At 50.5% G+C, this 27,054-nt stretch overlaps 1 protein-coding gene across 2 annotated transcripts; it reads right to left on the bottom strand.

Annotated features, from left to right (window-relative positions):
- Window positions 1-1,918: 1,918 nt before the first annotated feature.
- Window positions 1,919-26,471, bottom strand: GTPBP1 (GTP binding protein 1). 2 transcript variants are annotated; one of them, XM_065943998.1, is made up of 12 exons: window positions 23,519-26,471; window positions 20,829-20,940; window positions 14,560-14,740; window positions 13,652-14,000; window positions 10,653-10,776; window positions 9,720-9,834; window positions 7,779-7,923; window positions 7,479-7,661; window positions 6,571-6,706; window positions 5,810-5,988; window positions 4,402-4,602; window positions 1,919-3,570 (listed from the first exon to the last, which is right to left on the bottom strand). In XM_065943998.1, the coding sequence occupies exons 1-12, from the start codon at window positions 23,708-23,710 to the stop codon at window positions 3,478-3,480; spliced, it is 2,010 nt and encodes a 669-aa protein (XP_065800070.1). In that variant the 5' UTR covers window positions 23,711-26,471; the 3' UTR covers window positions 1,919-3,477. The 2 variants fall into 2 exon arrangements, with proteins under 2 accessions (XP_065800070.1, XP_065800079.1); XM_065944007.1 differs by lacking the exon at window positions 20,829-20,940 and having other exon boundaries at window positions 23,519-23,657.
- Between the last annotated feature and the right edge of the window lie 583 nt (window positions 26,472-27,054).

Below are 27,054 nucleotides of genomic sequence, written 5' to 3'. Positions count from 1 at the left end.
ACAGGAGTTAGACCCTTGTCCCTTGTACCTGTGTTGGAATGGGACGAGGTGTGTCCCCTGAAGAGTCAAACTCTTGCCAGTTCCGGGGAGCAGGTCCTGGCCCTTCCCTGCATGTATTTCCCCAGATTCAGTGCCTCCAATTAGCAGCTCCAGGTGCCAGAGGTGGCTCCCCATCAGACTCAACACACGCCTCATCCTGACCATGGCACCTGGCTCAGGGCTGGGCCCCATCACAGCTGAGAAAATAAAGGCAGGAACAAGTCAGCAGGGAGGAGCTGGGGGTGAACTGCAGTAGGAGAGGGCATCAGGTGGGACACACAGCCAGGCCTGATGCTTTGGGCCAGTTACTCAAGCCCTCAGCTCTCCACCAGGACAGAGCCAGTCCTAGGACGCACGGCTCAGCAGCCGCTTGCTTCATTACCTCCTGTCTCACTTAACACCTGCATTGTATTTACCACCATTTTCCAACAAAGGCCACATGCCTAAGCAGCACCAGTACACAGTCCCTGGAACTGACCACATACAATCAGAGTTCAGGGCCTCTGCTCATGCCCTCTGGGGCCTGTCTGCACATGGTCAAATCTGATGAGTCCTTCATGGTACAACCTGCCAGGGATGGTTCCCCATCTGGACTCAACACACGCCTCCTCCTGACTTTGGGACCTGGCCATCTTCTCCGTGGTCCGTCTCATGACCCCAGTCAAACCTGCTCTTCCCTGCACCATGGCATGTTCCCATTACCTTATTCTGGTGCTGGGGAAGTCAGAGGGTCAGAACAGCGGGCCTGGATGAATTCAAAAAGGTCACACATGCTAACTGCATTGCAGAAGGTCAGGATTTGCCATTTAAGATGACTGGATTAACAACTTTTCTTCAACTACAAAAGGGCTGATGGTTTGTTCCAAATAGACAGTGGGTAGGGCTGAGACCCATATAGGACCTTTGCAGTCCCAGCCAACGACAGTAAAGTGCTGCCATCAGTCCCCTGGCTAGCAGGTGGGGCCTGGTGACCACAGAGATAAGACTGACCTGAGTGTTTGAAGGCAGAGGCCAGGGTGGAAGCCATAGCTTCTTTTTTTTTTTTTTTGAAGCCATAGCTTCTAAATGTAAAGGAAGTGGTTATGTTCACAGAGGCAAGAGACTGCCAGCTAAATGTGGTTCTGTTTCAAGGTCCCACATGGCCAAGTCCTGTGGGAACAAATTCCACAGCACCTGCCACAGGGACTGAGAGTAGGGTTGCTACTCTACCTGGAACTCCCACCATGAAGGCACCCTTGAACCAGAGTCAAAAAAGCAACGGGGAGACAGCCAGCAAAGGAACCAGGGCCAGCTGGAGGACATGCTGGAGCGAGTGAACAGAATGGCTGGGGGCTGGGGGGACTGCTCCCGAGTTCTTAACTGGAAAGACATCACTAATGCCACCTCCCTCCCAGATGGTAGCCGCGAATGTTAAAGAGCATGAAGCGAGGGAAACGCCTGGCACGGCCCCAGCTGCACAGCAGAGCCGAGTCCATGCCACATCTGTCCTTTGGATCCTGTCCCCCAGCTTGTGGCCTCTGCTGTGGACTTGGGAGCCATCATGGGTGAGAAGCCACGTGGTGACCACTCACCAGGTACCTCCCACATGATGGACATATTGGGATCTCACGCTCGTTCTCTCGCTGAATCCTCATCAACCTGAGGCAGGCATTCACCTCTCTCACTGTGGATAAGGAAGTTGAGGTTCAGAGGATGCCAGTTGGTCCTGGGTCACCACTGGCCGAGAAGCCTGGGTTCTTGAAGCCACGCCTGCCTGGCAGGAGAAGCTGGGCTCCTGCAGGCCCCGCCTGTGGCCGGGGCTCCAGGGCAGGGAGAACAATGGAGGTCCCCGTGGCAGCGCCTCCACCTGGAGGGGCTGGGCAGGGAACACGACACCGTCAACTTGGAACAAACTTTTATTTTGTGTGCTGGTCTGGTCGGTTCATGGCCACAGGTAAGTGATAACTAGAAATAGTTAGGAGGAGGGGAGGAGAAGGGACCAGTGGTCTGGACGCAGGAGGAGTGGTGAAGGGTTGGGGACGGAGGGGAGGGGAGGCTGAGGAAGGACTCAGCCAGGTGTCCCTGGACACTCAGGACCCTGGTGTCCCAGGCTAGAGAAAGAACACAGCTCTGCCCACCAGTCCACCCTAAAGTGAGGGCTTAGTCCACAGCTCAGGCCAGGCTGGTCAGGGGGCCCGTGTTGCCCTCTCTGGCCCAGGGCAGCGCCACCCCCACCCCAGGCAGTGACTCTTCCTGAGGGCTTAATGCTCTTGAGATGGGTCGGGAAGAATCTTGTTAATACCTCCTGCCTGCTCTCCCTGTACCCCAATTAGAGCTTCCCAATCTGGGGCTCGGGCCCTTCACTCTTGTGCTCCTGTAGCAGCCGCGCTGGGGCAATGTGGGGAAGTAGAGGTTCTGTTCCTGCCTGGCTCAGAGGAACAGTCGGCACCCCCACCAATAGGAAGGGCTGCTGAGCTGACCCTGAGTGGGCAGCCTCAAGTCCTGGTCCTCTGGCCCGAGGCCCAACAAGACTCAGAGTCCAAGTTCAAGCAGGAGGCAGCCCTGGGGAGGGCAAGGCGAGAGCCTCCAACGTGACAGAACTGGTTGAGGAGGGGTCACCCCAGTCAGTTAAGCAAACAGAAGATTGTCTCAGAGGGGCAAGAAAAGCCATCAGCTGTCTCTAGGTCAAGGGCGAGGGTCAGAGATGGGGGAAGGAGGATCCTACAATCCAATCGCCAATACCCCCCACACATCTACGGGTTACAGCTTAAGAGCTTTTGGCATTAACTGTTTGGGGGTTCAAGGGGAGCAAGAAGGAGAAAGAGAACAGGGAACCACCACTCTTGGCTCTGCTAAGATCCCCGAGTTCCGGAAGGAGGACTCCAGTACCAGCAGACACTCCCACCTGGACGCCCACAGCCCCGAGGCGGCTCCAGGCACAGAGAATGGACACAGGGAGGGGGGGGGGCATGCCAGCCCCTGACAGCCCCGGAAGGTTCACACAGACACACACAGGCGGACGTACGGACAGGCAGCCAGCTAGCTCCTGGAGGCCGGTGGCCAGCCACAGAGGAAAAAGGGGAAAGACGCCCAGGGCCCTGATTGGCCGTGCTCCTGCACCTCAGACACACACCCCCACACACAACCACACGCACACTAGATAGATAGATAGTTATATAACAAAAAGAATAAAAACTAAGGGCCCGGATGTACAAAAAAGGTGTGAGTGAGGAAGAAGGCGGGGAGGAGGGTGGGAGATGGTCAGTCCTCTCTGGAAGTCTGGCCACCTTCCTCAGCTTATAAATTACAGCCCCCCTGGAAAATGGGGGTTGGGGGGAATGATGAGGCTCCAGGTGTGGCTGGGGAGGGTGAGTGGCTCCAGGGCTGCTCTGGTTCCTCTGGTGGAGCTGGGGCCAGAGCACCAGGATCCCTCAGGTGATGGAGGTGGGCTGGGAAGACTCAGCAGCCACTGGCAGGAGTCATGCAGGCCCCCTGGGACTTCACCTTGTGACGTTGGCCCCCCCGTCGCCGGCCCCCACTGCTGGGCTTGGGCTGAAAGAGAGAAGGAGGAGCTTGAGAAGCGGTGGCCCGCTGGGCCCGGGGCAACACAGTGCACAGAGGGGCTGTGGGAAGCGGGGGCCGCCCATGAGCGAGCGGCTCTCTGGGACAGAGCCGGCGCCCACCCTGCCTTCCTTGCAGGTGGCGGGTCCCAGGGATCTGGGTGTGAGGAGCAGTTCAGGGAGCACACAGTGGGCGGGAGCTAACGTGCCGCCGCTGACAGGTGCAGGGGAGGCGGCGGGGAGACTCGACAAGAGGACGAGGGGAGAGCAGCAAGGACGGGTCCAGGCGGAAGCTCTCTCCAGAGAGGGGTCAGGGAAGACCCTGGAAAGGAGCAATGTGAGGGCGCCAGGAGAGGACTCCAGGGCCCAGAGCTGGCTGGAGGTTCTGAGCGAGAGCCACACGGACCCTCAGGAGGTGCCACGTCGGGGAAGGGCCCTGAAGACAGCCTCTTTCGGACACCAGGGGCTGCAGTGTGCAACATCACTTGTACTCTCACACACACACCACTTGCTCTTACTGTGACAGGGAAACTGACATTTTTTTATTCTTTTTCATTAAAACTAAAGGCTAGTCCAACTCATTAAGTTGACTTCAGGTAGGCCACATCTCAAGTTTGAAAAATACTGCCTTAAGAGACCAAAAGCTCATACTTGGAGAGCACTTACAGGCCTGGAGTGTGGAGAAACACCCACCGAGGAACCCAAGGACACGTCAGGCTGGCAAAGGCTGCCTGGGCTCTTTCGTGAGCCGCCTCTACCCCCCAACTCTCGTCCCTGGCCACCCGAGGTGGTCAGGGGCCGCACTGGCTGGGGAAGCACTCACCTGTGCCTGGAGACTGCCGGATGCAGCCAGCTGGGTGGCCCCGAGGGAGCAAGCTTCATCTCCTGGTGGGGGGCCTCCCACTGTGGGCCCTCCAGAGGGGCCCCCCTCTTCTCGTTTGGGCAGGGGACCCTTTTTCGTCGACTGCATTTTGATCTGCTGGGGCTTGGAGTTCATTGGGGAGTTGTTGGTGGTCTGCAGGAGCTGCCAGAGCCAAGGGGTGGGGGCAAGACTGGAGTTGCCGCCCGTGACACGGGCTCGGCTGCCCCCGCCCACCCCAAGGTCTCAGGGACCTCCCCCTCCTGGCCTGGCTGGGCTTGGGCGAGGCAGGGAGGGCTGGGGGGTGATGAAGGGCAGTGGGGTAGCAACATGCCCTCTCCACTCAGTGTACTCGGGCTGCCGTGGTCGGGGCTAATGTCTCACTGGCCTCCGCCCAGCCCAGAAGGGTTCCACGCTGTTCCCCACCCTGGCTGCTCTTCCCATAATCTGTGAACCCCAGCATCTGCTACTCAGCCCAGCTCCCAGGCTGGGGGTCCAGCCTGCCCCAGTACCTCCTGCTGCCCGTGGAACAAGAGTCTGGGGCAAGCTTTCATTTCAGGATTCCCAGAGAGCAAGTGAGTCTCTCAGGCGTGGGAAGAATCTGGAGTACTGCCATCAGAATTCTTAAGAGCTACCACCCAGGAAGGACTGACTCAAAGCCTTCCCTGGTGATCCCAGTTCAATCTCAAAGCAGGGAACGGGTCCGGCTGCATCCCCAAGGGCACTAGAGCATGCTAGTAGCTTCAGCCAAATCCTTAGCCAGTCCGAAGCAAGGGGGCCTTCAAGGACATGATCCTCCCCTCTCCCCAACACACACTGCAGGCCCAGGGTCACGCGGATGGGCCTAAGGCCATTCTGGAGAGAAAGCAAGCCTGAGCCTGATTTCAAGATCTCAGACAGGCTATATGGAGCAGGGGTCAGACCACTCTCTCAAGGGCCCGTACTCGAGGCCACGAATGAAGTCTGCAGAGGGGATGAGGCGGGCTCCAAGACACAAAGAGCTTGAGCCTATGCCCCACTGCTGGCCAGCACTCGCTCCAACGGGACCCGCTGCTGTAAGGGCACCGCCCCAGCCAGGCCACGGGAGACTGTGCCCAGCTTCTCAGAGGTCGACTCCGCCTAGTCTGGACATCCTCCCACCACTCTCTCCTACCAACGACTGCCATGCCTCAACTCCACCTTCTCTCCACCGCGGCTGCCACCACAGCCCAGGACGACAGGAGGTCTAGGGACACCTCTCAGGGCAGCAGAGCAGATGGCACTTAGTAAGGTTTCACAGGGCTTCTCCAAAAGAGTGTGCTGTGCTCACAGGCTAGAAATGGAAGGCCCCGGTACTTCCCACAGGCAGGCAAGGTGGTCCGCCCGGACATACCTTAGTGATGGTGCCCACGGCCTTCGTGCGGCCTTCCCGGAACACCAGTCGCTGGTCTATGTGCAGGTACTCGGGGGTCTTGATGAAACGGAAATGAACGGTGGCCTTGTCCCCAGTGCGCAGACAGTCCTTATCCATGCTCAGGATGGTGGCTGTCTGCCTGATGCTCCCACAGTGCACTGTCAAGGGAGCCAAGAAGTCAGCAGGGGCCTGAGCCGCCCAGGGGTCTCAGGGCAGGGGAAGCAGTGAGTGAAAGCATGAACCATGCTCGAGCTGTGTGGTAGGCTGAACCTGGAGGGACCGAGTGTGGCTAAGTGAGCTGGAGGCCTGTTCTTGGATGGATCCTGCCTCACACTCTCCCACTTTGTCCTCCACTTATAGACTGAACACAGGCACTCGGCTGGCATGCGAGCCTTCTCTGGACTTTGGGCTTCTTGATGGCAGCACCCTCACCCGCCTTGTCTTTGTCCCCCAGCACCTTAACATCACCGCCTGGCACACAGCAGCGCTTGGCAGACATCCACCAAAGGACTGAGTGTGAGGTCCCTGAGGGCAGCTCTGAGTCTCCAGTGCCTGGCGCAGAGCCAGCGCTCGGTTAGTGTTTGCAAGAATGAACAGACCACAGGCTGCAGCTTGCAGGTGGAACAGGGGATGGTGTCACTAAACAGGACAGAGACCTGACTCTTGGCTGCAGCTGAAACTTTGGGGTGTGGGCTGCTGGATCAGGGGACTTTTGGCTGGCAGTGCCCTTCAACACCTACCCATAGCCTGGTACCGCGGGCTGATTGTGGTGGGGTGATGAAGGACCAGGATCTCGGCCTCAAACTCCCAGGAAGCTTGGGGATTCAGGCGTGGAGAAACCATCACCATGCCCTTCCGGATGGACGAGCGCTTGATCTGAAAACAAGAGGGAACCCCAGACCTCAGGGACAGTAATGCCATCTGGCTTCACACCCTGGTGTAGCAGGGCAGGAGTCCCTCTGTGAACCGGGGCCAACAGGGCCTTGACTTCCCATTGCGCTGGACCACCAGCTTTCTAGGGCAGACCGTCCCAGGCAGACTTTAGGGCTCCATCAGGGGTAGTTACTGGGGGTCAGGAAAGACTTCAGTCCGAAAGTGGCATTTCAGCCAGACCTTGTGGATGGGCTAGAATTAAGTGACTGGCCAAAGGGCAAAGGCAGGCAAGTACTCAAGTGGGAGAAATAGGGTAAGCACAATACGACTGATGGAAAGTAGAAAGTCTGGCCTTGCTGGTTAATTTGTTTGGTGGGAAAAGTGGGTGACCCAGGAGCCAGCAGTCACTCCAGTCCCCTGCCCCAGGAACTGAAAGCTGAATGGCAAGAGAATCTGCTACAGACCTCAACAGCCCCAGGTAGAAAGACCCTCTGCACAGCGGGCAGGCCCCCAGCGGACCTCACCCCTGGTGTAGGGTACCACGGCCAGACACTGTGTGGAGGAGCAGAGCTCAGGAGGCCGCAGGCCTGGGTTCAAGTCCCGGTGTGCTCCCCGAGAGTCCGACAAGTCACCCAGGCTCTCTGGGCCTCAGTTCCTCATCTGTAAAAGTGAGGTCAGCACTCCCTGCCTTCCAGAGCGGCTGTTGAAAGCTGGAGGTGAGTCAGAGCCCAGCATGACGCAGAGCCCGAGGGCGCTTGTCGCTTTCTCCACTCACCTTCTTCAGCGCAAAGGAGGCAGTCTGGCCCCCGCGCACCTCCTTGACAGGCATGCGCTTGCGATGGATGGATTTGACAGCAATCGACAGGAAGTTGCCCAAGGGATCTGGGCCCAGCAGCAGCGTGTCATTCAGCTTGATGAGGCCCCTCAGTGTTGTCCCGGACACCACGGTCCCCACACCCTGCAGGGAAGCCCCGGCCCGGTGAGTCCATCTGCACCACAGGTGGCCCCAGTAGCCCCGGAGGAAACACCGCTGCTCAGCCTCCCAGCCCTGTCCAGCCCACCAGAACCAACGCACCGGGACGGAGTAGGTGTCGTCAATCTGAAACTCAGCAGGCTCCTCCTCCCGGTAGCTGGTGCGAGGGGAGAGGAGGTTGAGGAACATCTTTAGCAGGTCGAGGTTCTCGCCTGTGACGTTGGAGATTTGGAATATCGGGCACATCCTGGTGGGGGGGCGGTGTGGAGAGACAGGAAGAAAGGCGCTCACATGGCGAGCTCCTGCCTGAGCGGGGAGGAGCAGCAGGAGGGCTCCTGGCACAGCTGCTGCAACTGAGGGTGCCCCCACCACCCCTTCACTGGCCTCCCAGGCCCTGCCAAGCCCACCGACTCCTGCCTGAGGCCTCTCCTAACACCATTTTGTCCCTGAAATCTGTCCCCTCCTCTCTTGTCTTGGCACCACTGCCCTATTCCAGGTGCTTGTAAGTACCCCTTCTTCTTACAGCACACACATCCTTAAATCCTTAACCAACTCTCCACTGATGAGATACCAGCTGGAATCCCTCCTCCCAACACCCTGACCAGTTTATTTCTCTCAGAGTCCTATATTCCAGCCAGACTGGAGAATCCCCCTTCTCCTCACAGCTTTTTTCATTCCCATGCCCTTCTTCATTCTAATCCGCCTGCCTGGATTCCTCCCCTCTTATCCAACTACCAAATCCTCTCATCAGGGAACTGTATTCAATACGAATAGCCCATCTCTAATGCCGCCTCCTTCCAGAGAATCCTCCCCAAATTTCAGAAAACTTAAAAAAAAAAACAAAACTGAAGTATAGTAATGCTAAATTTTACAGTGCTAAATTTTTCTGTAAAGTGACTCAGTTATACACATACAAATATATTCAATATATATATTCTTTTCCATTATGGTTTGTCATAGGATATTGAATATGCTACACAGTAGAACCTTGCTGTTTATCCATTCTATATACAATAGTTTCCTGTCTATTTGCTATCCACGGTTAATCAAACTTCTCAAGATCAGGAATTACATGTTTGCTACATCTAGAACAAGGACTGTATAGAACAGGCACTCCGCAAAATGAATGAACTGAAATGGGGCCAACTGAAACATACTCCCTCTGCTGGCCAACTGGTGGTCCTAAAGACAGAGCTAGGGCAGAGAGAAAAGGCCAAAATGTCGGGCTGCTCTGGGTCCTGTAGCAAACAGTCCCAAGACTACGGGAGAAGAAGCAGAGTCAACAAAATTCACTACTACCAAGAGACTATCTTTGACCAAGGAGCCAACCACCCTGACGACAAGGACTGTGCGCAAGTCAACTCTGAGTCCTCAATGCCTAAATGAAAAGACCAGCACAGAACAAACATCCAATCAATATTTATGAAATCAAGGAATTCCCTGGCAGTCAACCACTTTCACTGCTGGCCTGGGTTCAACTGTGGTAACTAAGAGCCCAAAAGTCGCCCATCACGGCCAAAAATACATATATATTTATAGAATCAAAGGACATGCTAATGAGTAAATGCCAAAACTCATCTGTGATTAGACAGCTTTTGAGAAACAACAGTATAAAAAAACTAGGGACCTGGTGGCCCAGTGGCTAAGACTCTGCACTCCCAATACAGGGGGCCTGGGTTTGATCTCTGGTCAGGGAACTAGATCCGGTGCAGCCAAATAAATGAAATAAATATACATATATTTTAAAAGTCAACAAAAACAGTTATAAAAATGGCTGTGTATCTAACAAACAGCAGCCATGCGCAGTGCTAAGTGCTTTACATACATCATTGCCAACACTTACAAGAGCCCTGTGAAGAAGATAATATCCATTTCACAGATAAGGACACTGAAGTCTCAGCTAGTACTCCAACCTCAGTGAGGCTAAGCACCTGAGAATCTGGGTCACTTCATACAGCCCCTGAGCAACATCGATGAGAGCAGAATCATCTATTTCAACCAATCACTGGGCCTGCGCCCAAGTGACTGCTCCCTACTCATTACCTCTCAGAGCTGAAGTTGGAGGCTGTAACAATCACATCATCCTTGCTCTGCACCAGCACGGGGATCTTCCGGCAGCCCGGTGACTTCAGCAGGCGCTGCAACAGCTTCAGGGTTTCTTAAAGGGTGAAATGGAACAAAATTAGGGGACACAGGCTTCTCTTTGGCCAGGCTTCCAAGGCAAGACAGGTCCACTCATTACTGATGCAGCAGGAGACAGACAGATGCACAGTGTTAAATGCCACAATGCCTGGAGAAGAGAAGGAGGGCCAAAACTGGGTGAATGTTTGCCAGAGCAGGAGACTGATGGGGAGGGTGTGCTCAGGTCACAGGGCTGAAACCTGACAGGTTTCTCCAGAGTCTCTAGAAGACTCACATCCTATAAGTAAGTGACTTGGGGGTCCATGTGAAGGACAGTGTTGTTCCTAGAATGCTCTGTTTCCTGGGAAAAAGTTCATCTGACAAGAGAATCTCTAGGATGTTTAGACACCTGCAGAAGCCCTTAGGAGGCCCTCCAGAAGGATCCATCTCTAACTTTCTTCCACCATCTCGAGCCGAGTCTTGCAACTCTATTTAGAAGCCTTTGGTTGCAAAAGGCCATCAGACTCTCTGCCCAAATGTCTCCATATATGCCCAACTTAGATGGTAAAACCCAACCCCTTCTGCCTAAAACCATTTGAAAAGAGATGCCAGATTAGGGACTTCAAGGATCCTGCATTTTCAGCCAGAAGGAACAATGAACAGGGGGTAACTCTAGGCTGTGCTCAGACCAAGAGCCAAACAGGGAGGAAGCAGAAGTCTCTGGGCTGGTGGACATCCGGGCCAAGGCCTACACACAGTACAAGGAAGCACAGGATCCCAGGCTGCAGCCCCGGCGGCAGATCACCGAGGAGCCACCGAGGGTGACTGCGCCAGACTGCTGCTGCCCGCACTTACCTTGCAGGATGTTGGCAGGACACATGTCAATCTTGGTGACCACCACAAACACAGGCACGTTGAGGGCCAACGCCAAGCCCAGGTGCTCCTTGGTCATCCCTACGATGCCAGCGTTGCTGCCCACCTGCCCGACACAGAGAGAACTATCAGGACAAGGGGGACAGACAGTGCTGCTGGGTGGGCACAGGGGCTCAACGAAGGCTGAGGGGAGACAGCACTCTCAGATCTGAGGCCACTGTCAGAACAGAACACAGCGGGTGCAAGTCTTGGGCCAGAAACCAAACAGCTGTAGCTGAAAGCTGGGCTGGGCACAGACCGCTTTAACCTCCCATATAACAAGACGGCCTATCAGAATCTGAGGAGACTTGGAAGCAATTAAAAAAAAGACAAACTCAGTCTGGGAAAAGAACTGTCCAGAGTCATCAAAGTGGATTCAGTTTAACATCCCTGGCACCCAGTTACCCTATCTATAAAATGGGAGGATAATAATATTCACTTTAGAGGGTTCACTTGAGGTTAAAATAACCAAACATGTGTCAAAAGGTCCACACAGAACTAGCAGGAATTATGTCTTTAAGCAAGAGCCGCTGTTACTGTTACCATTCCTTCCTGTAACAAACATTTTCAAATATCATAAAGGCCAGTTACATGAATTAATGCATATGCACAAGTGTGCCTGCAAAAGAAAGAGGAAATTCCTCTCCACTGATAACGGGGTACTCTCTAAGATATGTTTGAAGGGGAGAAAAGCAAGGTGGTATACAGTATGCTACCATGAAGAGTGGTGATTGGATCCCTGTTTGAAAAAAAGCAGCTGTAAGACATCCGGAGGAACATCTAAGATAATATAAATACTTTTAGACTAGATACTATATGATATTAGTGAACTCTTGTTCATTTTCTTGGGTGCAAAAACAGTAGCAGACTGTGCGCTGAAGTATTTTAGGACCTGTGAGAGGCATTTAGGGTGAAGAGTCACAATGCCTATAATAAAATCTACTTTCAATATACACACGTTTGCTGGTATGATTACAAAATATCTCTAGAGGATGTATAAGAAACTGGCAGTACTGGTTGCTTTGGAGAAAATGGAACAGAGGCAGAAGAGAGACTTCTCACTCTAAAGTGGAAAGTCTCTAAAGTCCTTAGGTACCTTGTAATTTTTGTACCATATGCATGTATTACTCACTAAAACAAAATAAGATTAAAATTGCCATGACATATTTATACAGGGCTTCATACATTCCAGAGTGTTTTCAAGTGATGCTCTCACTGGTCATCACAGTTCCCAGGGGAGCTATCACCCCACTAACACAGATGTTCCACATGTGTTCCCTCTGCCTACACCACAACCTCTCTACCATCTTCCTCCTAAATCTTCCCATCCCTTCGACCACCTTCCCTAACCTACCCAGATGTGCTTCTCTTCTTCCAACAGGGATAAGAGAATGCTCTCTCTCTGCTGTCTCTATATGTTCAAGGTTTTGGTTTGGGTGTTTTTTTTTTCTGGAAACTAATTGCCATGAAACAATAATCAAGTATTTCATTGTTTTACACAGAGACTTTTAGTACTTATCTCCTGACCTAAAAGTCAGATAATATATAACATCTCATCTGGGGTGAAGACATGTCCATTAATTGGCCTTGATCACTGTAGCCATGTTGGAGACCCAGGTTTGTTTCCTGGGTTGGGGAGATCCCCTGGAGAAAGAAATGGCAACCCACTCCAGTATTCCTGTCCAGAAAATCCCACGGACAGAGGAGCCTGGAGGGCTACAGCCCATACTGTCGCAAAGTGACTGACACTAACTGTAGCTCAGTTAGAAAAAAGCTCATTTTAAACTGATTTCTATACCCTTCTTAATTTTAATCCAACAACTGCCCCAAATACACTCTCTGCTCTTCCTCTAAAACCCCTTTGGGAAGAGCAGCTTTCCTTAGCCAGTCAAGGTTGGTAAGGGTCCTTTGCAATGTCCAAAGATTCAGGAGCCGAAACCACACTGAGACCCTAAGAATCTTAGGCAGAGAGCTGACGAGCATGTTCACACATAGGCTCTGCCTCTCTTGCTCTCCAGTCTGGAGAAAATTTGCCCAAGAACCTGTTCATTGGGCAACTTGATCAAGTTTGTGCTGAACAGATGCTTGCGTTTACTACACTTATTAATACAGGCAGCTGGAGGGACTGAGAAATGGGGAAGGGCTTTGAGAAGGATTTGCCAAAGAAAAACCAGCTTGCCTGCACTCCGTGAAAGCTGTGAAGTCGTGACCAAGGCTGTGGGCCTCAGACTCCTACTCTCTGGCCAGGAAGATCCAAGAGACCCAACTGCGGGGTTCACAACGTGATCCAGCCCAGAAGCCTCTGCTCCCTTCCCTCTTCAGTTTATCCACGTGGTGAGGTGCTGAAAAGTCTATTCCCACCAGACTGTGAGCTCTAGGGGCGCTCAGGACAGCCTGTTCATGGCTCTATTTTCAGGCCTGGCACGGTGCCAGGCACACAGACGCCTCTCAACAAGTAGCTGTGAGAAGCGGACACCAGTTCCAGGCTTCAGAAGAGACCACCTCTCCAGCCCCTCGATGGCTGTCTGCGTTCTCTCCACCATTTCGTCCCCAGGCTGCCCACTCTGAGGATGCTGCCCAATATCATCTCAAAATAGCCCGACCCCAGGAGGAAACACCTCTGAAAGGTGGTGTTTCCTTTCAGAAGGTAGTAAGAAACGCCCCAGGAGAACCCTCCTCTCCACCTCTCTGAAAAATAAGAGAGGTCTGCAAATGGCACCTTGGTTTCTTTTTGAGGATCTCTTCCTGGCCTCACCTAGGAGAAAGATCAAGGTATACCCATGAGAAGACCGGGCACCCCTGTAACACTTGTGGTCCTTATCCGGTTTCAAAGCCATAAACCAAAAGGCTCCTGCCTCAGAACAATTTTAAACACTTGCATACCACCACATCCCAGGAGCCTAGCCGAAGACCCCCACTCTCCTCAGCAGCACCTCACTTACCATGAGCATGCAGAAGTCAGGCAAATGGCCGGTCATGCCAAAGACAGTGGTCTTCAGGTACTTCTCATGGCCAGCCAAGTCGATGAAGGTAATCACCTTAGTGGATTTCTCACAGATCTTTGTCCACTCCAGGCTGCCACCGTGGCTGTCTGGCTTGTTTACCACATTTCCTTCACTGTCAAAGCCCAGAATGTCGTTGCCCACACTGCTGGTGCGACCCGACTCAATCTCATGTTTGTGGCGGAAGAGTTTCTGGCGGGCAAAGCCTCGCCCATTGTCCAGCTCCCCGTGTGTCAGGACCCCCAGAAGCGTGCTTTTGCCGGCATCCACGTTGCCCACGACCGCTACCCTGCATGTACACAAACCCATACATTTGTGTGAAAGTTGGTGGGTGAGTGAGAGTTGGTGGGTGAGTGAAGTGAACCGCAGCAGCTGGACCTGTAGGGACGGGCTCACCCCTGAGCCTCTCCAGCTCTCTGCTCCCTCGAGTCATGGGTGAGCACGTTGGGAATGCTCTTGGAGCTGTACCCAGGGACTAGAACATTACTCAGGAGGAACTGAGCTCCCCAACAGAAGCCCTAAAGCCAAGAGGGGCACACGATGCTCTCCTCCATGACCCTGGTTTCTAGTCGCCCAGGCTGAAGGGAGGGCAAGTACCCCCACAAAATGGCCAAAGAACGCAGGGCTGGCCTCCCTCCCACTCTTTCCAAATGGAGGATTTAAAGATGAAAAAGGACAGAAACAGAGAATGGAGCCACTGATGTCACTGGACACTCTTTTCAGGCCTCGGGAAGCAAAAGGATGAAGTGAGTGTCCCAGTGTCAAAGGCTCAATCACCATTCTCTATGGTGCCCAGGACCCCAAGGTCATGCTGCAGGGGACCTGGAATCATTCAGGGGCCCCCTCACCTGACTTCCAGGAAGTCATTGTCTCCTACTCGTTTTCGGACCAGGTAATCGCGCACACGGCCCCCGGCCTCTTGCCGCTCCCGCAGGAGGATGACATCAGCCTCTATCTGCTCTGCCATGCTCTTCACGGTGGCGTAGGAGGCCTCCATGTCAGCTTCACTCAGCCCGTACTCGGTCCCATCTGGTGACAACAGTCCACACGTCAGCCTGCCACCAAGTCAGCCAGTTAACCGCCCGTCACCAGGGCCCCACCCTGGGCACTGCAGAACATGGCTGGCTCTCTGACACTTCCAACACTTGGGCACGTGTGGAGCTCATAAGTAACAGGGCTTCCCCATTAAGCAGGGCAGTCATTAATTCCTTCAATGGTAATCACGGAGACTCTCCCAGGTTTCATGCCAAGTCTCACGCTGGGTATGGGGAATACAGGTGCCCTTGACAGGTTCACAGCCCAGCGGGAGAGACAGGAAATTAATTAACTGCCATACCACTTGAGTGCTGTACTATAGAACGGTACAAAGAGAATGTAAAGCATGAGCAACTAGCATTGCCTAGGGAAGCTGAACACAGCTTTGCAGGGCGCTGACTCCAAATTGGGACTCCGAACATGAAAAACGGGCCTGCAGAGAAAGGAGGGAAGACATGCTAGGCAGCAGAGCAAAGCATGGAGCCCGGCAGATCACGGCACACTCAGGAACCGAGAAGCAGCTTGGTGTGCTGGGGAGCAAGGTGTCAAGTGGCAGGAGACCACATGACAGGTGGGAATGGTTAGGCAGGTGAACATCACACAGCAGCAACACACACATATACCAAGGAGGGAAGCCTTGGAGGCTACACGGGGGAGTAACACGATCAGATCGCCGTGGGACAGAAAGATCTCTTGAGCAGCAGTGTAAAGTGTATGCTGGCAAGCGAGAGGCCAGAAACAGGGAGCCAAGTTTAGGAAGGAATTCTAATAACACAGTCAAGAGATAACAAGGATAGGAGACAAAGGAAAATGGGGAGAGAATATACAAATGGCTTTAGGGACAGATTTTTCACGGAGATGGCTCAGGTGAAATGTCCAGCAAGGAGCTGGAAAAAATGAGTCTGAGTTTAGGATGAAGAAGGACGGACCAATCAACCAGTAATTTATGGAGTGCCTACTGTCTGACAATCTGGTCAGGTGCTTCCCACACGGAGTCATATTTAATTTCCAGAGTAGCTGCCTCCGCTTTCCTCCAGCCTGTCTCCCCGAGAGCACCCCTGCTCCTTCCCTGGGCTCACCCCCAGCATGAGTCCAACCTCTTTTCTTTTCTGCCTCTCAAGACCCTGCAGCTCCTTCTCTCATCTGTTTCCACTATCTCCCCTTACAAACAAGCTCAAGTCATTCCTAAACTAAACGAGACCCAACGCTTCTTCCTGTGCCCCAGCAAATGTACTGTGCTACCATCCCCGCCAGAGGACGCTTGGTGACTGTTACTTCCTCACCACCTACTCATTGATCTGCTGCCTCTGGAAAAAAACTGGCTTTCAAGCCATCAGTGGCCTTCTACCCTCATCCAAAGTCCTTTTCTCGAGCCCTGCAGAGTCAATGCCACTGGCCACTGTCCCTCTGTTGACTGAAGCACCTCACTCCCACTCTGCTGCCTTATAACCTGAACTCTTTCTTCCCTTTTATTTATTTACTTTTGGCCATGCCTTGCCACATGTGGGATTAGTTCCCCAACCAGGGATTGAACCAGTGCCCCCTGCACTGGGAGCCCAAAGCCTTGACCACTAAACCACCAGGGAAGTCCCCCAAACTCTTCTGCTTCACCTCCCGCCCTCCGGTTCCTCCTTCTGTCTCCTCTGCTGGCTCTTCCTGCTCCCGCCCCTTGATGTCAGCCTTTTTCAGTAGTTGGTCAGTGGCCCTCTTCTCTGTCCATGAACATGCCCCTCGACTATCTGAATATTCTATGGCTTCCACTGTCATTTGAAAACTACAAAAAACATTCATAACTAGTCCTCTTCCCAAAGCTCTATCCACTCCCTTTCTAAACAACAGCACAAAAACTAACAGTATCAACAAAGCCTGCAGTCCTCCCTGTAGCCCTATGAGTTAGATACGACTGTTCCCATTTAATACTGGGGTACACAGAACCCAGAGGTCTCAGAGCTGGGAGGGAGCAGAGGGGCCATGGGTCTTCTGATTCCACACCTAGAGCCTTTTCCTTTGGCAAGGGCTCCTCCTAATGTCAGACCAGTTCCTCCTGCTGCCTTCCCTGTTTCTGATGACACTACTATCCTTCCAGTCACCCAAGATTAATATTCATCACTCCAGTCCTGCAAAGTCTAGCTTTCCTTGTTCCTGCTCTCCTTTCTTTGCCAGTCCAATGTCACCAGCCTGATTCAGGCCCTTATTTACCTGTATCACCACAAGATCCCTGTCTTAGCAAATCCCATCTGTTTCCTCCAACTCATCCTGCATAGATGCACAAGCTCAAGTTCCTAAACAATGCACAGTTCTGACGTTGTTGCTTTTGAGTCAAAGCCTTGGAAGGGCTCCCCAGGCCCGGCAGTGTTTAGTTCTAATTCCTTAGAGGTGTCCATCATTTACTCCACCCCTTCCCCATCCTCCCCTCCTAAATTCTGTTCCAGTGCAGATGGCCCAGTCACCATCTCCCATGTTGTCTGCACTTTGCCAGCTCTACACCTTTGCTCACCTATTTCCTACCCTGGAAAGCCCATCGGCACATCTCCGCTTGTCAAAAGCCTACCCATTCTGCTCCCTTATGAAATTTACCACGGAATAGTGTTTCGGATATGTTTTCACCCACTATACGCAAGCATCTCGAGGATAAGGACTGTATCTCAAACATCCCTGGACACTCCATGAGGGGTGCCTTTCCTATACCAAGTCTGCAAATGTCTGCAAAATGCTAAAACAAATGAACAAAAAGGGAGCAGTTGAGTCAAGGAGCTTCTAAATGCATGGCCAACTGAGCTCTGGCAATCTTCAGGATTAGGGAAGGGCTTGGAACTGTTCCTGAGAGAAGGCCAGTTGCCTTGCCATTCGGCCAGACTCCAAACTCTATCCAAACTTTTCTGCTTCTGTTACAGTGAAAAGCAATGCTTTCAGGCTCTATCTCACACCAGGGGGCAATCAACAGTGTCACCTATCCATCCAGGGCTCCCTCCCACCTATCCAGCCAGGGCTCCCAGTATTCTGTGACTGAAAATACCCCCAGTCACATCAGCCTTCTCCAGCATGTCCTCACTTGGTAGGAGTGGGAAAAAATCTGAGGAAAAAAGTCAGAGGTCCAATCACTAAAGGCCACATATTAAGCCATGCGGGAAGCTAGTCAGATTTTGGTCCTGTCTCCTGACTCACCCTCCTGCTCAACATGCAGCAGGGGGTCCCCAAACTTTTAGGACACAAATCTAACTGCTTTGGTATGGCATTCAAAGACTCTCAGAGCTGGGCCCTGACTACCTGTCCAGTCTGCCTTCCTGACACTCCCAATCTCACCCTCACTCCCACTTTACTGAATCACCTCTGATCTACCAAATACTCCACAATCACAATGCCTCCATGCCTCTGTGCTTGTGGCTTTCTCGGCTCACTCACTACTGCCTCCACTCATCTAGGAAACTCCTATTCATCCTTTAGAATTCACTCATCGGGCACCTCCTCCTTTAGAAAGACTTTTAAGCCTTCTTTGACCCTGCCACAAAGTTGTCACACTCCTTCCACACTTCCTGAGCTTTTAATGCAGTACCTACTTCTTAGAAAGTCATGATTTAATACTTGAGGAACGAACAAGGCTCTTTTTGAAAGAGATTTCATGGTAAATCAATTATAACCTGGAACCTTTAAAAAATGACTACTCTACTAATAGAAGCTAAGCATTTATATAGTGCTTAGTACATGCCAAGTGTTAATCCTCACCATGATACCAAGGGCTAGATTCTACTATTATCTCCATTTTAAGGCAAGGGAAAGAACCCGTAAGGCAAACAGACCTGCCAGGTTCCAGAACCTAACCTAACTACAGAACTTGAATTAACTAATCACGGTGCCTCCTTTTAATATCAATCTTTAGAATGTATATTTAAAGAGCACACTCCTCCGCCCTGCTTAGAATGTTTTAAAAACCTAATTTATCCATACAAATTTCTCTGAGGTGGGGGTGGTGGTGGTACCATTAGCCCCATTTTACAGACGAAGGAAGCAGTAAACAGAGGGAAGCACCAAATACACACAGGAAGTCAGTGATGAAGTTGACCCCTGGGGGCTTTGCATCTAGTTCAGTCTTCCATTTGAAGTTCAACTTCTTTAACTAGTTGCAATCTTTTTCTACCTCTAAAGAATTCCAGCAGGAAGGAGTCACTATGAATCTAATAGTATCCAATTAGTAGATGCCAAGATAATGCTTGGGTGTGTAAGATACACATTAATGAATGTTTGTTCTTATGCTTTGCCATGGGAGGGTTAATTAACTGTGAGCCATCAAGGTTTGGTAAAGTTCACTAAGAGTTCATATTAAAGAATAAGGGAGCAATGGGGGCTTTAAGGGACTTCTCTGGTGGCTCAGACTGTAAAGAATCTGCCTGCAATGCAGGAGACCGGGGTTCAATCCCTGGGTTGGGAAGATCCTCTGGAGCAGGGAATGGCCACCCACTCCAGTATTCTGGCCTGGAAAATTCGATGGACAGAGGAGCCTGGCTGGCTAGGGTCCATGGGTTGCAAAGTCGAACTCAACTGAGCTTTAAGAATCTGCGTCTTCAACAAACAGTCCCAAGACTTGTCAGAATTGACCTAGGTGTTGTTTTCTTCAATTTTCTAAGTTTGAAGTGACCTTTAAGAGGTTCATCCTATTATAGCAGGCCAGATGTGACACAAAGGCTTTTCAAAAGGCTACCAATGAACCCCTAGTCACCAAATGGAATGGCTTTTTCTGAACCTAACTCTCCCTGCTGTCTCTGTAACACTTGACAATGCTGACCATCTCTCTCTCTTTCTCAACATGAACCTCTTGCTTTGCCTATCTCTCTCACCATGCCTTCTTTAAAGTGATAAGACCTGAAACTGGGGAGGTGGCAGCAAAGACAGAAAGGTTAGGATAAACATGAGAAACATTTCAAAGGAAGGCAGAGCAGTATTGGCAGATCAAACCCTTCTTCCTTGTGTCAATTTTACAGCATTTCTAAATGCTGTTTTCTACTGAAGTTAATTATGTATTATGCCATCTTTCCTTCTCAGGACAGAGGCCAGATTTTAAGTATCCAAAAGTGTTTTGCAACAGTGTCAAGACCTTAGAAGGATACTTAATAAATATTTGTCAAACAGCTCAAAACTGATTTTGAGATTTCTACCATCTTAGACTCACACTATAAAAGAATTATTACCTGTCTTTATAAAAACCTACATTCAGTAAAGAGAACTAGTCCTTTAATGATGCAGGGAGGTCTACTTAAACTTCTTGCAAAGATGACAGACAAGATCTAGTACAGGCTAAATTGATAACTGTTAAACAAGCCCAGCTGCCATTTTAGCAAAGATAATGTCTAAATGAAGATAAGAGTAAATAAGCAGGCTTTGCATTAAGAGTATAAACTAGGAATGACCGGGGGCAGGAAGCCCAGGATATAATCTGGGATTCTGTCAGGGGGATGGCTTTCCTCTAAAATAATGGGCCCCTAAAGTGGAATAAGAGGGCTGGAGGGCAATAACAAGTCCCTTCCAGAATGGCAACAAGCCTACATATGTGATAGGATCTCACAGCTATTCCCACTGAATAGTCAATGTGGATCAGGGCAAGGTAGCCTTGCTGAAGAGAGGAATTCTGGATGTCCTTTCCTTGCTGACATCAAGAAGTATCACAAAGGTTCTCTGCTAAGCAGGCAACAAGTAGCAGTGGGATTGGGAAATCAGGCTTGGAGGGGAAGATCTAGAGCTGCCTAGGGAAGACTTAATTCTAGACCTAACTGTGACTTACTCTATTATCTCAGACAAGAAGTTTCCTTGCTCTGTGCTTCATCACACCTTATGCAAATACAGCATACTAGAAGCAGAAAAGAAGCATCTGTAGAATCTCTTGGAAAGTGAATCTTTAAAGTCAAGCACATTAGGACCACTAAGGTGGGAATTAATATTATCACTGTACTTTCACGTTCTCCCAAACAGTTCTGCAGACACTAAAGAATCACTGCAACTGAGACACACGAACAGGAAAAGTTGATAAAAGAGGGAAAATGTGCTCTAAATAATGTTTTTAAAAATAAAGTGAAAGGAAAACTATGCTCACCTGATCCCTGCCCAATGACATATATGGTCTCTCCGCATCCCTCGTCCATCCTCTCCCACATTTGCCGCAGTAGGCTGTCATACTGCTCTGATGTAGGGCTCACTAGAACCAGCTAGAAGAGAAACCAACAGCCTTAGGACCGCACTTACTAGAAGAGCGCCACAGCCAAAGCAGATCAACAGCCTGACAAAGGCCCTGACTGGACCCCGCTGCGCCCTGACCCAAACTAGCTTCGCAGCCCTCTCATGGCCTCTTTGCCTCTCCTCAAATAGCCTTTGAGCTCAAGGCCTTACGAGTCTGTTCGAAGCCCAACCCACAGAAAAGAGGGTGTGAGCAGCCTGCCTCCTGCTGCTTAACAGGAGGGTAGGACCCACAGGGACTGACGGTGTGGCATTGTAGGCAGAAATTAATGAGCAGTGCTTTACGCCTACATGCCGAGGTCTTCTACCTGCAGCTTGCAAATCACAGGACAGGGATCTCACAGACTGCCATGCTCTCCATCCAAGGCCAATGGTTCCCATAATAACATAAGAATTCTGTTCCATCTTGCCTTGGCTATCTTGATTATTTAGGAATCGGCAGTAAAAACTGCTGCAAGATTTATCTTTATCCACAAAACATCCTTACCTCTAAGATGGGTATCAGCACCATCATTTTGTGAATTTCTGCCAATAACCTTAAAATATCAACCACTTATTTGAGGAGGCTGTTTACCAACAGGCATGTCAAATCCCATTCTCTAACTGTCATGTGTGACCTTGGACAAAGAACTTAACCTCTGAGTCTCAGTTTTTTAGTCTACAAAATGGAGATACTATCACCTACCTCCTAAGGCCACTGTAGAGACCAAATAAGATAACATGTAAAGCAGCCTCAATAAGTGGTAATTACAGTTTTCTCCATCCAGTCATTCCTAGATGAAACTAGCTACCGCAATTCACTAATTCTCTCTCTCTCTGGAAGCTCTGGGAGTCTTATGTCCATCCCCACATTTAACTATCACAAATATATACACTTACAGCTTCTAACCTTTTCCTCAGGAATCAGTCTATTCAACCCATCTCTTCTCTCTCGTCACATCAGTTTTTTTCAACATCATCAATATTAATTTACATATAGCTTCTTTAAAATAATGAGAAGGACTTCCTCAGCTTCATGACGAAGACACACCTCCCTATGCTGGAACATTAAATAAGTTGGTCAGGAAATAAATCTGTTTGCAACTCTGCAGGGCCATTTCCCACTGTTTCAGGCTTCTTCAGCACCTTGGCCATGAACTGACATCTAGTTCATCTGCTTCCGAGTCAAGTGCAGCTCTTACAATTTCCTGAGTTGACTCATCAGAGCTTGTACTTTGAACCTAGGTGCTGGGTCTTTTGCATTGTGTCCCATTGCCTCATACACTTCCCCTGATCATCCTCTTTGAACCCGGCCAGCCTCATTATGGCATTAGAGGCACCAGAGAGGACCCTGTGCTAAGGTGGAGCGCTGTATTCTAAGTACTCAGTGGAGACTAGAGGGAGAGAGTTGTTGGTTTCAAGAAAGTTCTCTCCAGTTTGAATCAAGTTTCATGCAGTTCTGTCACCACAGACTAAAAAAAATCACAAATGTTTTCAAAACTCATTAAAGATTTCTATTATAAGTATCCAACAACAGGTAGGAGGTGGGATGGGTGTGCTATCTTTCATCAGCAGTTATTTAATCTGCACAGAGAATCATCAGTTCCTTCAATTCCCTTCCAACATTTACTGAGTAGTAAGTAACCAGCAGTGTAGTAGATTTCTTACATACGTTTCTCATTTTTACTATCTATTTGTACTAAAAAGATGATGAAGCTGGAGAACTGAGAGGTTAAGACACTTTCCCAAGGTCACAGAACCTTTTTAACTGGCAGGGCAGGAAAGGGAACCCAGCCCGGTCCGACTCCCAAGCTGGCATTCTTTCCTTTAGCAACGTTAGGAACCTTTAAAACGCCAACCCCAAATTATACTTAATTATTTATCCCCGCCCCCACCAACGCCAAGCAGAAGGTTGAGCCCTTAAAATCCTGCCCACCTTCTCAAAAGCTCAGAAAACACGATCTAAAACGTCTTTCATTATTCCAGTCAAAAAAGATAAGGTTCCACTCCCAGAAGACGAAACTATGGGTCATGTCCATCTTTCACTTTTGTTTTGGGTGGATTTCTAAAGGAGACATTCTTGACTGAGTGACTACTTAATATTTCCTTTCTCGACACCAGGAAGAGTCGCAGCTGCCTCCCGGCTCCCCCTCGGACTACCTGATCCTCACGCGCTCGCCCTGCCCGAGCCACCTTCGACCCACGGCTGCCGTGGGCAGTCCACGGAGAGTCCCTCTCGATCTCCCGGGGAGGCGGCATCGCGTGGGGACCGTCACTGCGCGGGCAGCTGCCGGCGTCGGGCGCCCGCGTTCCACGTGGCGGAGCCGAGGGGTTGTGATCTAGGCGGGAGCCGGACGGCTGGGAGGCCAGGTGGGCGCCACCAGAGACGGACGGCGGTGCCCGCGGGCAGCCGGAGCCGCCCCTTGCCCGGGAGCCCGCAGCGCGTCCCGCACTTACAGGTGGGCGGGCTCGGCCCCTCCCGCCCCCGCCGTCGCCCCAGAGACGGCTCGGCCCACCGCCCGGTTCCCCCTCAGTGCCCCGTCCCCTCAGCCGCCGGCGCCCGGGGCCTACCTTGCTGGTAAGGTCCAGCTCCGGTTCGCCGTTGAGCGCCTCGCCGTCCTCGCTACAGTCCGAGTCGAAGCCGCCATGGAGCCGGGCGGCAGCCGCCGCAGCCCTGGCCGCCCCCGGAGAGCTGGGCTCGGGGGCGAACATAGAGGCCGGGACCGGCGACTCCATCGGGGAGCGACTCCGCTCCGCCGCCATCTTTAATAACTTAGGCTAATTCGTAGCCGGCCTCCCCTCCCTCCTCAGCTTATTTGCCTAAACTATGCGTGGCCACGCCCCCAAACCGTATCAGAATAATTTATGCGAAACTTCTCCCGCCGCGTAGAGGGTGACACGTATCTCTAGCTAAGAAACAATCGACCGGCCCTCTCGGCCACCAATCGCTACAGCTCGTTCAAGTACCTAATGAATAATTAAAGAGGCCCAAAGCCTAACAACAAAAGCCTGGGACGTCACGCGCCTTGATCGTAGCTTGCAAATGGGCAGCACAGTGTCCACGCTACCGGCCTGGAGCCTTCCCGCCAATAGGAGCAGAATGGAGTACGACTGACACATCAGTCAACCAATAAGGAGAGAAATACACACCGAGTTTACCCTTACCGCCCCTCACTCCCCTAGTTTTCAGAGGCGGTGCTCAGCTTCCAAATCCTGCAGCAAGATTGTCGAGGGCGGAGAGCCTTCCGATGATAGACACGGGGAAGGCCCAATCCAGTCTTCGGATAAGTCCCGCGCAGCGGGCCACCGCCCACGGAGATTGTAAAGTGCGCAAGGCACCTCCCACTCAACTCAATGACTCCAGGGCTGTCACTGAAGACGAATTTTTGAACTGCTGGCAATCTCCAGGCAATTTTAATAGTAGGATCGATGCCTGGAGTACGCTAGCAGCCAGAGCGCGGCAATTAATTAAACGCTGACCTTAGGGAGAATTCCCCATTCACTGCCTCTTCGGAGAAAGCAATTACACGACCAATATGAGACGACCAGCTCAAACAGAAGCCAAAAGTACCTCACCACATTTGTAAACTGAAAGGCAAAACTCTATTGTCTGCTAAGGTAGCTTCCTATGGGAGATTCTTCCAGTGTCATCAGCTGTGGAAAACCCCAACCCAAAACACTATCAACACCAGTTTTATTGTCTTGAATTCTTCTTCCAAAAGACTGAAGAGCTTGAAGTGAGGGATTAGTCAAACTCTAATAATGCTGGCCATGGCCACTGGTCCCAGGCAGCAACCAAGCAAGAGCAGCCATTTGAGTTGAGAAGATAACATACCCAGGTTTAGGGGTCTGGAAACACAAAGCTTAGTGAGCAAGTGGCGGAGTTCCAAAGAGCCTTCAGTTCCAAGGATCTACTTGAGAGTCAAGAGACAACTTCTTGTTCCTGTTGGCAACCAAATCTGTACAAATACAGCTGGGAATCTGGGTCAAGAAGTCATCCAACTCCAAAGGTTTTGATAATAGTTCAATTTTTTTTCTTCTGGAGAAACTGCTCACCATTATCCTACATATATCTCCATTAGATAAAAATATTAAAATTCCAGTTTGTCGGAAGAGCCAATTATGGCATTATACCCTAATACTGATATTTAGACTCTTACCAACTGGCTCTTCCAGAAGGAGTTCAAGTTCAGAACATGCTTACCCTGATGGTATGCATTAAAAAAAAATGCCCTTCTCACTACAGGGCTTTACCCAGAAAAAATATATATATATTATCAGAGGAAGTACTTCTCTATTTTTTTTAAGAAATGCCAGATCTTTTTTTGTTTCCTTGTTTATGTGTGGCTGTGCTGTGTCTTCATTGCTGCTCTCAGGCTTTCTCTAGTTGCAGTGCACAGGCTTCCCATTGCCTTGGCTTCTCTTGATGTGGAGCACCAATTTCAGTAGTTGCAGCTCACGGATTTATCTGCCCTGCGGCATGTGGGATCTTCTCAGACCAGGGCTTGAACTGGTGTCCCCTGCATTGTAAGCCAAATTCTTAACCACTGGACCACCCAAGAAGGTACTTCTTTAAGAATCTGAAATCACATTTTAGAGAAGGAATTCTTTATGTTTACATCCTTTTTCTGAAAACAGGTTAGAACCTAGGTTCAAATCCTAGGTCCACTACTTACTATGTGACCTCAAACAAGTTAATCTCTCTGTGCTTCAGTTGTCAGCACAAGGAGAAGTATGAACTTAACATGCTGCTGCTGCTGCTGCTGCTTCTAAGTCGCTTCAGTCGTGTCCGACTCTGTGTGACCCCACAGACAGCAGCCCACCAGGCTCCGCAGTCCCTGGGATTCTCCAGGCAAGAACACTGGAGTGGGTTGCCATTTCCCTCTCCAATGCATGAAAGTGAAAAGTGAAAGTGAAGTCGCTCAGTTGTGTCCACTCTTTGCGACCCCATGGACTGCAGCCCACCAGGCTCCTCTGCCCATGGGATTTTCCAGGCAAGGGTACTGGAATGGGTTGCCATTGCCTTCTCCTACTTAACAGGATAGTTCGCAATAAATCAGCTAATATAAGTAAAGCACTTAGAAGTGCTTGCAAGCCTCAATAATGAATCTTATGCAAATATAACTGTAATCCTTAGGTGGCTTACAAATTATAAAAAGTTCAAAAGTTGTGTCCATCAGGGCAGAGGACTCCCAACCACACAGGTAGGCACACACCTGCTAAGTGCTAATCTGTTTGGTGCAATGAAGTTGTTAAAAAGAAACAAGCCTCAAATACAGTCACTTGTGGGTGCATGCTCAGTCATGTCTCTTTGCAACCCCATGAACTGTAGCCCACTAGGCTCCTGTCCACGAAATTTTCCAGGCAAAAATACTGGAGTGGGTTGCCATTTCTTACTCCAGGGAATCTTCCCGACCCAGAGCTCAAAACCCAGACCTCTTGCTTCTCTTGCACTGGAGTGCAAATTTGGAATGCCTCCAAAATCTGGAGGCAGATTTTTTACCACCGCACCATCTGGGAAGATACCACTTGTGTTAAGCCCAGCCAAGATTTAACACCTTAACTAAACTGCAGTTTCAGCCTCTATCAGGAGTAGAATCTTTTTTTTTTTTTTTTTTTTTTTTTTTTTTTTAGTGCTTTACCATTTACAAATCTTTCACATACATTCCATTTGACCCTCACAACAACCCTGTGAGGTAGGCAGCACAGATATTATTTTCATTTAACAGATGAGGAAAGTGAATCTTGGAGTAATTAACTAATGTGCCCAAGGTTCTACAATTGGTAGATAATTGGTATTCATATCAGTCTTTGGCCTAACGATTCAGCACCCCACCTCCCCTCACACTTGCCTACCTACTTCACAGGGATAATGAAGATAAAATGAATTCAAAGCTAGAAAAATACTTTGAGGGAAAAAAGCACTATATAATTATACCCACAAACTATAATTTTCCACAATATATGGCTCATTCCCCTTGTCATCTAGGCTTGTGCGTGAACCCAGAATTTTATATTGCCTCTGTTCTGTGTTCCGCTAAACAACTAAGGCAGGCAGGGGAACAGTGTGATTCTCTTTAAGTTTATATAAATTACAGTCAGGGCAA

The sequence above is a fragment of the Muntiacus reevesi genome, chromosome 1 (assembly GCF_963930625.1).
Source record: "Muntiacus reevesi chromosome 1, mMunRee1.1, whole genome shotgun sequence".
NCBI classification, from domain to species: Eukaryota; Metazoa; Chordata; class Mammalia; order Artiodactyla; family Cervidae; genus Muntiacus; species Muntiacus reevesi.
This window is presented reverse-complemented; position numbering and strand designations above follow the sequence as displayed.